This window comes from Poecilia formosa, unplaced genomic scaffold, assembly GCF_000485575.1.
Source record: "Poecilia formosa unplaced genomic scaffold, Poecilia_formosa-5.1.2 Scaffold667, whole genome shotgun sequence".
NCBI classification, from domain to species: domain Eukaryota; kingdom Metazoa; phylum Chordata; class Actinopteri; order Cyprinodontiformes; family Poeciliidae; genus Poecilia; species Poecilia formosa.
In genome coordinates this window covers 50732-60998 of record NW_006800606.1, presented here as the reverse complement: position 1 = coordinate 60998, position 10267 = coordinate 50732, and the positions used below count along the sequence as shown (strand labels likewise).

Here is a 10267-nt window from a genome sequence, read left to right as displayed (position 1 = left end):
GAACTGCAGCTAGCTCACCCGAACTGCAGCTAGCTCAGCTAGCTCACCCGAACTGCAGCTAGCTCACCCGAACTGCAGCTAACTCAGCTAGCTCACCCGAACTGCAGCTAGCTCACCCGAACTGCAGCTAACTCAGCTAGCTCACCCGAACTGCAGCTAGCTCACCCGAACTGCAGCTAACTCAGCTAGCTCACCCGAACTGCAGCTAACTTACCTGAGCAGCAGGAAGCTCCACCTGCAGCTCTTCAGCTGAGGTGAATGATTAACAAAGGTTCTGTGATCGGACTCAGTGGGTCAAACTTTAAACACACACAGTCTAAAATCCTCCAGTGTTTCCGAAGAGACTCTGGGACAAACTCGGTCAGAACCAGAAACATGGTTTAGAAACTTTGAGTGTGTGTGTGTGTATGTCTCTTTGTGTGTGTGTGTCTCTGTGTGTGTGACCTGAGGTGACAGGCGTGGAGATCTCCTGACTGATTTCACTCCGGATCCCGGAGGATCCGATCCGGACGCCATGCCTGACCCGGTCCACCTGCAGCGGAACAAAACCAGACATTTTAGAACTGAAGGGACACCGGATTCTGGTTCTGGACCAGGTTCTGCTTCTAGAAAACAGATTTCAGCCTGAATGGATCATCTTCGTGTCAGAGTCAGAAGCTTAGCAGTACACGAACCACCAAGCTGGACAGAACCAGAACCAGCTCATCTCTGCTCAGAGGCAGAAAAGGTTTTCGAACCCGACCCGCCTCCAGATGAAACAGTAACCGGATTATTCTGTCACTGAGGTCCGGAACCAGAACCGTTAGATATTTACTCAGTTTGATGGTTCTGGTTCATTGCGCAAAACCATCTCAGATATGAAAATTATTTTAGATTCAGAGTGTTCCGATGCCGAAACATTCTGTGCATTCTGACTCCGGTTTGGTTCAGAACCTGTCGAAACATATTTCATATTCATAGTGCTAACAGAACTCTTTCAACTTCATGTGGACCCTGCTGATCCAACACTATCCGAACCTGTTTTCAACCCATAAATCATGAACCAGAACCGGAACTAGTCTGTTTACCTGCTTTATCTTCTTCTGAGAGTCAAACTCAGACTTCCGGCGGGTTTCCGGTTCCTGAGGGCATCAAAGAACGACGAACCCGAGCCGAACTCCCCTCCTGGTTCTGCTGGTTCCGTACGGTTCTGTTTGTTTGAGCGCGAACTGAATGCAACATCGACTGGCGCTTTGAGATGACGTCACATAGCAAGGCGTAAATATAAACACCCACAGACGCCTTTGAGTTGAACGATGCGTCAACTCAACCGCCATTTGCTCCGGCACGGTTCCAGCCGAACTTACAGAGTCAGACGTGTTTCAGACTGAATACTAATGAAATAAAACCAGAAGCCTTCCTAAGATTAATTTGTCCATTTTCTCCAGTAGATTAAACTGTTTCATTAAGATTTTCTTTGCCACAAAATATGAATTTACGATATATAATGTTTATTGTGTTCTGGATCATATCCAGAACATTCTAACAAATATGTTTTCCTGAAGTGATAATGAACGATCTTATCTCCGAATCAGTCAACAGTTTATGAAAAAATATGACGCTTTGGTCTTTTATTTACGTAAAAATACATTAAATTGTAGCATATTGGTGCAATAAAATACGTTATTGCGTGTTTTAAGTGAAAATACGTATTTACATAATTTTTTAAAATCTGGGAATACAGGCAGGGCAGCAGAAAGGATCGTGGAATTGAGGCAAACTACAGCAGCAATCAAACATGATCAGGTTTATTTGAGCCAATAAAAACACCGAATCTGGTCACGCATCACTTCCTGTGAGGCGAGAGGAAGCAGCAGGAGAAGATGGACCACGACGAACGGACAAACGTCACAGAAAACTTTATAATCACAAATACTCTAAAAGTGAAAATTAGAAGTAAAAAAAATGGAGCTCTCTGATTGGCTGCTGGCTTCTTTCCTTTGAAGGTGTCAGCCAATCAGGTGTCAGTCTTGCTGTTGTCAGAGTAAAAACCCGGATCGGTTCTGATGGGTTCATGTCTTTATCAGTTCATAGTGTTTGCAGGTATGTGTTACCATGGCAAGAGCACCAACCTGTCATCGATGGGTCTGAGGATTATGGGTAATGTGGTCCCCTAAGGTTTAGGCAGCAGCACCAAGAAGTTTCAGCACCAACAGAACCAACTGACCCAGAACCACAGAACCAACAGCTACGCAAACTGGCCATATAAGTAGGTACAACTGGATGTTTTCGAGTTTATGACGTTTTATTCACTAAGTGGCTGTTGTCATGGTTACAGACCAGCTGAGATGGGGATAAACAAGGAGCGCCTGCAGGTTCTGGATTCTGACCTGATCCATTCAGACTGCAACTCAATAGCGCTAATCATCCCCTGCTGGACGGTGATGAACAGAAAGGAATGGAAACAATTTTTATTGTCCCACAGAGGGAAAATTCTGCTGCAGACCGGTTCTAATGGGTTGCTGCAGGTCAATACCGACCCGGAACATTCAGTGTCACATCAGCTTGATCCAAGAAATTAAACTTTCTGTGAAAATGTAGTAAAAATCTTTCTGTCAGCACCAGAACCGGTTCTGTGCAAGCTGCAGTTTGTGGGCTGGGATGGTTCGTATCTCCAGAACCAATGAGTCTCCAGAACCAGCTAGAACCACTTTCCCAGACAAGAACCTCTGGATCGGTGAGTTAATCCAGAACCGTCTGCCTGCCACTTCTGGATTGATCCTGTATCCGGGTCAGTTCTGTTTGTTTGGTTCTTAAAGTGAAGCCCGGCTGCTGACAGCCTTCCTAGAACGACTAAAACTGCTTCAGGACACAGGCCAACGGTCCAGATGTCCATCGGTCCAGAATCGGTCCTGCCGTCTACCTGTCCTTGGCAGAGCGCAGGTCGGTGGTGATTGGGTCATGCTGAATGGTCTGGTGCAGCATCAGCGCCAGCAGCCCAGCCCGGTTGGTCATCGCCGTCCTCAGGTTCCTCTCCTGCTCAAACAGTTCGTCCAGCTTGTACCACTGGTGGACAGACATAGGACAGAGAGGACAGCGGGATGATAAGTGTTGAGAGGAGTTCAGCCTGTGAGATCAGACCCCCTACTGATCTCAGCAGAACTACTGCTTTTAATTGAACATCCCCAGGTGGAAGTGATTCCAGATCTTTTCCAGTGCGTTCGGACTTCGTTACCACTCGGACTCGCTCCAGGTCGACCTCTGCCCGCCGCAGCTTCTCCCAGCAGTAGTGCTTGTTGCACTTCCTCTTAGAGACCCGACAGAACTCTCCAGTGGGCTCGAAGACGTCTTTGACCAGAGGACATCCACACACCTCATCTGCCGGGACCTGAAACATCAGAAACCATCTGAACAAGGACTCGACTGTGGTAGGATTCCACTTCTGGTTCTGATCTGTTTCCTGCTCAGAAAGAAAAGCAGGACAGTAATGGGCTCAACGAACAAGAGACATGTGAAACTCATCCCTGTCGAGGCGTGGCAGATTGAAGTCTCTCATATCACGTTCACTCAGCGCACTCTCAAAGAAAAGCAGGGCAGAGTAATGGGCTCAACACACAGGCAAAAGCTTTCAGATCACGCTTTTGCATTGCGCGTTCTCAGGTGCTCTCGGTCATGCTCTCCAAGAAAAGCAGTACAGAAAAATTGAATTGAAACACGGGCAATGAAGAAGAGAGACAGGGTACAGTTGTCAATGCTGGTTGTGTTGCGAATCACGTTCTCTGATTGCTTGTCTCCTAGAAATTTGAGTGTTTATGAAATTGGATGGAACTTTTAAACATTCAAAGCAGTTTGTGACTTCAAGGATGAAGGGTCAGAAAGAATTGACAGGAATTTTGCTGTTGACTCTACAAAAGACAGCGTTGGACACCCAGCTGAGATGATGTGTCCCTCCATGCTGAAACTGGTTACAGAATGAAGAGCCAACGCTCCTCTCATTGGCCAGTAACCCTCGATGGCTGGTCATAGTGTCATGTGACGGCAACCAAGGTTCCACTTTCTTGTGTTGCATTGCAAGCCCTCGTGTTGCGCATCTTCATGCGGAACACAAGGGCTAAAGTTTCACACGCCCGGATGTCGGTGGAGGAGGGCGACGACAGTCACCCCATCAAGTTCCAGTTGAAAGAAAATCATCATCACCAGACTTGTGTCAAATCCTTAACAACCCATCCATCCATCCATCCATCCATCCATCCATCTGATCAGATCAACAGGTTTTCATCAGAGAAGACGTACCTTGGGATCTCTGGAATGTTCTGGACACAGAACCTGCAGCCGCTTGCAGTATGTCTTGCTCTGAGGGTTGTAGACATCACAGAATAGCCGGGTGGCCCTGAGACACGGGGACAGCAGAGACACAGGGACATGTGAGAGATGGACTTGAAGCAACGGTAATGTAATGAGACTGGAGGAAGTACAGTGGTCTTACCCTTCGATGCGAGTCGGATACATGGAGCCAAACGAGGTCTGGCTCTCGTACTGTTGGACATACAGAGACACAGTGAGACAGGAGGACGACCGCTGACGTCCTGGAGGAGCTGTTCTACTCCCTGGACATGTCCTGAAGATATGAATACTTCTGGACCATGTGTAAAACCTCAGACAGGCACATGTCTACCTCTGGAGTCTCACCTTAGCATAGCACCTCTCCATGTGTCGCAGCGCCACCTTGGGGTTGACGGGGTGACTGCAGGACACACAGAAGATCTGGAGGTCTGTGTCATCCCCGTCTCCCTCAGCAACCTGTAGACAGACAGAGACGAGACAGGGGCGGAGGAAGACAGATATGGACGGGTCAAGGCCAGGCCGGGAGGACACTGTTGTATCTCTCGGCGTATCTCACCTCCTCGTCTTGTTGGACCTGCTGCTGCTTGGCATTGGCAATGATGGTTTCCAGTTCATGGAAACGTTTCTCCATCAGCGTGAGGCGGAGCCTGGCGGCCTGCTGCTCCTTCCTGATTCGCTCCAGCTGTCTCCGCCCCATCTCCTCGGCGACGCAGGGACTCTGCTGCCACTGCTGGATCCTCTGGGGGAGGATCTCATAGATCCGGCTGCCGATCACAGACAGAGTTAGCTGCATATCAGGCTATCGGCACTCGTGCTCAGCTCTCACTCACTTGGCTGCCAGTTTCATGCCGCAGTCCTCTGAGCAGTACTTGGAGCCACTTCTTGCCGGTTCAACGCAGCCCGGACCCAGACACTGCCTCAAAGCCCCGCATGCCTCTTTAGCCCCGCCCTCTCCTGCACGCTCGCTGTGCCGCATGCGCTCCCTGTGGCGTTGCTTCACCTTGTGGCGCCGAGGTTTCGCCTCTTCTTTGGGAACAGAAACGGACTTCTGCAGGAGCACAGGCGTGTTAGTGACATCACTGATTACATAATGAATCATGTGATCAAATGGCTACACCTTTTTCTCCGGTTTCTTGTCTCGTCTCTTCACGTGTTTCACCTTCACTGCCTTCTTCCTCAGAGAGTCTGACTGAGCATCATCTTCCTCCTCGCTGTGCCACACCTTCAACAGAAAGTTGGTCAGTAATTGGTCAGTAGGTGAATCCCTGATGTCTGATTGGTCACTCACCAGGTCTCTGAATCCAGCCGCTTTGTACTGCTGGTACAGCTCCAGCTCGCTCTCACTGAAACCTTCCTCATCCTCGTCCTCTTCTTCATCGTCTTCTGAAAGATGCCCCGCCCCCTTTGTGGACAGGCCCCGCCCCCTGCTGCCACTCCAACTCATCTCCTCGTCTCGAACTCGAAGCATCTTCTGCTCAAAGACAAAGTTCATCACAGTGTCATGTTGAACGGGAGGATGCAGCTCCGCCCACCACTGACACATCATGCTGTGATTGGCTGATGAACTAAGGTGGACAACATGAAGATCTGGGAGGCATAGCTTTGGTTTCCATGCCAACCACGTACCCGAGCTCGGACCTCGCACTGCCGGAGGCGGCATTTCTGCCGGATCTTGTTTGGACCACCAAATTTCTTCATGTCTTTGCAGAAGTCACACTGAGCGCAGTCCTCCGTCCTCAGGCAGGCGTCACATTCGCCGCACATCCGGGCCGAGCGCTTGATCTGCAGACAACAGCAGCGATGGTCAGGCTACAACACCAGGGGGAGCCAGAGAGCAGCGGACCATCTACCTGAGAACCCCGCCGCCGGTCTATCCTGGCCTGGAGGGCGGAGCTTCGCTCGCCATCCGGTCTGTCGTCCCTCTCAGGCTCCGCCTCCTTGATCTTTTTCTGACGGTATTTGATCTCCAGAGACGAGTCTCTGTCTGCAAAGACACAGCGCTCAGCTGTAAGTGTTGCTCCTGCCAGCAGGGGGCAGCGCTGGACCACACTGACCTCTGCAGGATGGGCAGAACCAAACTCGAATGGCTTTGGCTGCTTTCTCTGACACGCCGACGCACCGACCATGCAACCACTCCGTGCAGCCGTCGCAGCCTCTGAGGTGCACACACACACACACACACACACACACACACACACAAGGGACAACCAGAACCAAATAAACTTATTGGTTTGTGCACAACATAGATAAACATTTGTGTTCAGACCAGTTTTATTCGGTGATCCATCAGAACCAGAACAATGTCAGCAGTACCAGTAGAAGACACTCAGAACCATGAGAAAGTATTCACCACCTGTAGACACTCAGTGATGAAGATGAGAAATTTTAAGGGAAATCCAGAGAGGGAAAGTGTTTCTGAACTACATCAGCGATCCCAGTTCCCTGTGTCAGATTTTAGCGGTTGGAGGATTTCTCTTTAGTCTTTGGCTAAAGACCAGGAGCTATTTCTCCTTCCTGCACTAGGCTAGCACGTTAGCTTTGATTGTATTTACCCAGAATGTCCTGTGCTGTAGTCCACTTCCTGCTTTTGGAGCGGACTCCGCTCCAAAAGTGGATCTATAATCAAGCTGAGAATCCGCCCGACCCATCAAAGGTAGGGTAGGTCAACTGTTTGATGGGGGACCAGAAGACATTACTGTTACCATGGTTCACATTCAAAGCGAACCAGAGTTCACTTCAACCGGCGCCAGACCACGGTTTGGAGGACCAGAGGTCAGAGGTCGATCAGCGTTCACACCTCACCAAATGGACCAGATTTGCTAAACAAGCGGACTGGAGTCGGATTGAAGCAGACTGAACAGAACCAGTTTATGTGGATCAGAACCTCTCGTGGGTCCAGACTCCATGTTGCTGCTTCCTCCTCTCCGTGTAGGTGTGTTCTGGATCAGAGGCATTCAAGGCCGGTCTGGGCCCAGTAGAGGTTGTGGTCCATGTAAAGAATTCGGTTGGAGAACATTTCTTATTACTGTAATTTTTTTGCATTAGAATAAAGATTCTTCTTGTGATTAATCTAGAAGTTTCTGAGTTCCTCCCTCGAGAAAGGTTCTGATCCTCCGGTTCTGGGACAATGGAGTTCTACAGACTCCTCCAGTACTGGTCCGGATGACTGAACCGGTAACCATGGTGTCCCACAGGGAACCTGTCCTGTTTAATTGGATCAGGAACCTGCAGGGGGTTGAATACTTTCTCACGGTTCGGATCGGGTCCAGTTGGACCTGCAACTGATCGGTTCAGGTTCTTACATCATGAAGCAGTTGATATCTGGTTTCCGACACACACAGTAAACCGGAGCGCCGGGCGTTTCCATGGCAACCTCTCCTCCTCCTCCCCTCTCCTCCTCTTCCGGACCCGGTTCGGCTCCTGCTGCCTCTTCAGACTGAAACAAACAAAAACTTCAAAATAAAAGCCCGAGGGAGGTCACCAGAACCGGAACCATATGGCTCTGAAGGTTCTAAAGCCGTAAACATATATCCAGCCCTCAACATTCACCTATCGGGTTCTGATTCTGTCTGGTTCTCCTGGCTCCCCGTCAGGTCCAGATCTGCCTCGAAACCAGAACCGACCCGAAATGTGGGGCCACACTGCTCCCGCCAGGCTCGGTTCATTTCTCTGACTGCAGCTTGGTTCGGTTCGGCTGGAGATGTCCGGGTCATTCCACGGACTTACCATGAGAAGGTTCGGCGGTCCAGCTGCTCCGCTCCAGCCACAATGTGTTCCGATCCTCCGGTTCCGAACCAGAGCCGAACCTGCAGGTTTCTCTTTGTTTTCACCGCATCTTCATCCTCCTCTTCCTCTGCAGGGAGCAGAGCCGGACACAAAGAAGGGCGGCCGAGGCGCCCCCTGGCGGCCTGAGCTCCGCACTGCGGAGGGACGCAAGAACAGCAGAATAATAATAATAATAATAATAATAATAATAATAATCCTCCAGGTGTCTGCATTAGGCCCCGCCCCTTTCGGACACCTGGAGCTCTGGTTCTGTTTCCGGTTCTGGTTCAGATACAAATTTCCCAGGATGCAGTGCTGCTGTGGACAGAAGGTCTAGTTTTATATATAAATACATTTTCACTGTTTTCATAAATTATTCTAAAACTGATAGATACACTGGCCTTTTCTTAGAAAAAAATAACATTTTCAAAACTTAAACATTTCTTCAGTCCTATTATATTAGAAAATATAAATATAAAATGTTACTGTTTCCATAAATTATTCTAAAATGTTTTATGGATAAAACATTTAATGCTATTACCATGAGTTTTATTAGAGGTTGAGATTTGGACTGATTTTGCAGTTGGGCGGGTTTTTTTATTTTTTATTTTTGTAGTGTTTGAACTAAAAACTGTCAAATCTGCCGAATGGCGCCATGTTTGTTTTTTATGAGCGTGAGGCGCATGCGCCATGCTGGATGGAATTATGTTCCCGTTTCTAAATGAGTGTTTGAAATAAGACGCGCTGATATTCATCCATCCTGGGATCAAAAACGACCTTTTCTGAGCTCAACCTGCCGGTGAGTTGCAGCTCCTGCTGATCCGCCTGAGTGGCGACCAGGCCGCGGGAGCGCCATGTTTGAAATCGCTGCGTTTGTTATTCGGTAAGTTATGTTTCAGAAACCTTATTCGAAGTTGTTGGTTTTGTACCTGATGAAGTCACTGACACATTTGGCTGCTGGCGTCCCTGAAATATCCGAGGAGAAATGAATATTAAGAAATATTAATTAAGTGGATCAATAATCAATCTGAGGATCCGCCAGACTCATCAAAGGTATAAGGTAGGTCAAACAACTGTTTGATGGAGGACCAGGAGACATTACTGTTACCATGGTTACAGTTATGTCTGTAGCTCCTGGAGGATAAATTAATCACTTTTTCTCATTTTCTTTTTCTTCTACATTATTTAGCTTTTTGCTTTCAGTTATTTTCTCTCCAGCAGATCCACCTTGTCTGGCCTTCTGATTGGCTGCTTGCTTCCTGGAGGAGGGCATGGGCTGGCATGATGCTGCCATCACCGAACCGTTCTGCCTGTTGGCTCCATTCCATGACCACAGAAACTTCTCCTGACCTTTTGCTGTGTCTGCTCCAGTACTGAGCCCGGTTCTGGTTCTGCTGGAGGTTTCCTCCTGTTAGAGGGGAGTTCTTCCTCTCCACTGTGGCTACATGCATGCTCATCACGACGACGTTAGGTCTACTGTTTGACGTCGTCTGGATGTTTAAGGTTGTTGCTGATTATCGTGACTCGGACGTTTAACCGCCCAACCAGCTGCAGTTCTGAGTGTGTCCAGCAGGGGGCAGCCGAGGCTCAGGGGAACCTCTGAAGCAGAACTCTGGGTCTAACCCTATCCAACAGAGAAACATCTGAAGCAACAGAAGAAGAGCTGGAGGCATCCTGACAGCTCTGAGTGACGCTCAGACGATTCAGAACTCAGCAGAACCATCAGCAGGTTTTGGGTTCCAGATTATCAAGAATAAAAATATTCCAGTCTGAAGCCCTCATGGCTGCTTCTGTTCCTGCTTCACTCTTCTCTACCACACTTCTTTCTTCCACCTGACTTTCCGCCTCCTCGGCTATTGCACTCTCCTTCCTGAACCTTGACCTCCAGACAGCTGGACGTCTGTCCAATCAGGAGTCATAGGAGCAAATGTGACTGGAAAATAAAATCCCTTTTATTGGTGTGATGTTTTAATTTAATGAGAAGCTGACCTTTGACCTTTCATTCTCTGTGTTGACATCCTGAATGTTTTCTGTTGGTTTATTGTGTGTCACGTTCAATGCTCTGACCCAGAATCTGAAAATAAATTGCTGAGTTTAATTTCTATCACAGTTTCACGTTCTGAATGAAAGCCGTGAAATAAATGATGTTGATTAATCATTATTATTATTATTATTATTA

General features: G+C 48.4%; 2 protein-coding genes across 5 annotated transcripts in view; both read right to left on the bottom strand.

Annotated features, from left to right (window-relative positions):
* Positions 1 to 2378, bottom strand: part of hdac6 (histone deacetylase 6) — a 15379-nt gene extending 13001 nt beyond the window's left edge. Inside the window, exons 1-4 of the mRNA XM_016666143.1 lie at positions 2370 to 2378; positions 1068 to 1121; positions 445 to 532; positions 215 to 249 (exon numbers count right to left, since the gene is read on the bottom strand). Coding sequence (XP_016521629.1) covers positions 215 to 249; positions 445 to 532; positions 1068 to 1121; positions 2370 to 2378 — 186 coding nt within the window. The remainder of the gene's footprint in view (positions 1 to 214; positions 250 to 444; positions 533 to 1067; positions 1122 to 2369) is intronic.
* Positions 1774 to 8252, bottom strand: cxxc1a (CXXC finger protein 1a). Of its 4 annotated transcripts, XM_007542228.2 has the most exons (14): positions 8050 to 8252; positions 7626 to 7759; positions 6378 to 6478; positions 6174 to 6307; positions 5950 to 6105; positions 5612 to 5794; positions 5441 to 5545; positions 5154 to 5371; positions 4880 to 5087; positions 4669 to 4779; positions 4466 to 4515; positions 4273 to 4369; positions 3215 to 3367; positions 1774 to 3045 (listed from the first exon to the last, which is right to left on the bottom strand). In XM_007542228.2, the coding sequence occupies exons 1-14, from the start codon at positions 8050 to 8052 to the stop codon at positions 2899 to 2901; spliced, it is 1800 nt and encodes a 599-aa protein (XP_007542290.1). In that variant the 5' UTR covers positions 8053 to 8252; the 3' UTR covers positions 1774 to 2898. The 4 variants fall into 4 exon arrangements, with proteins under 4 accessions (XP_007542290.1, XP_016521635.1, XP_016521636.1 ...); XM_016666149.1 differs by having other exon boundaries at positions 2924 to 3367; XM_016666150.1 differs by lacking the exon at positions 8050 to 8252 and adding an exon at positions 7873 to 8030 and having other exon boundaries at positions 2924 to 3367.
* Between the last annotated feature and the right edge of the window lie 2015 nt (positions 8253 to 10267).

Bases quoted from the DNA above. Each gene is read 5' to 3' on its own strand.
- cxxc1a (XM_016666149.1), bottom strand. The intron at 6,308-6,377 runs GTCAGTGTGGTC...GTGTCTTTGCAG, and splicing joins GTTCTGCCCATCCTGCAGAG to ACAGAGACTCGTCTCTGGAG. The intron at 3,368-4,272 runs GTACGTCTTCTC...CTGATGTTTCAG, and splicing joins AACATTCCAGAGATCCCAAG to GTCCCGGCAGATGAGGTGTG.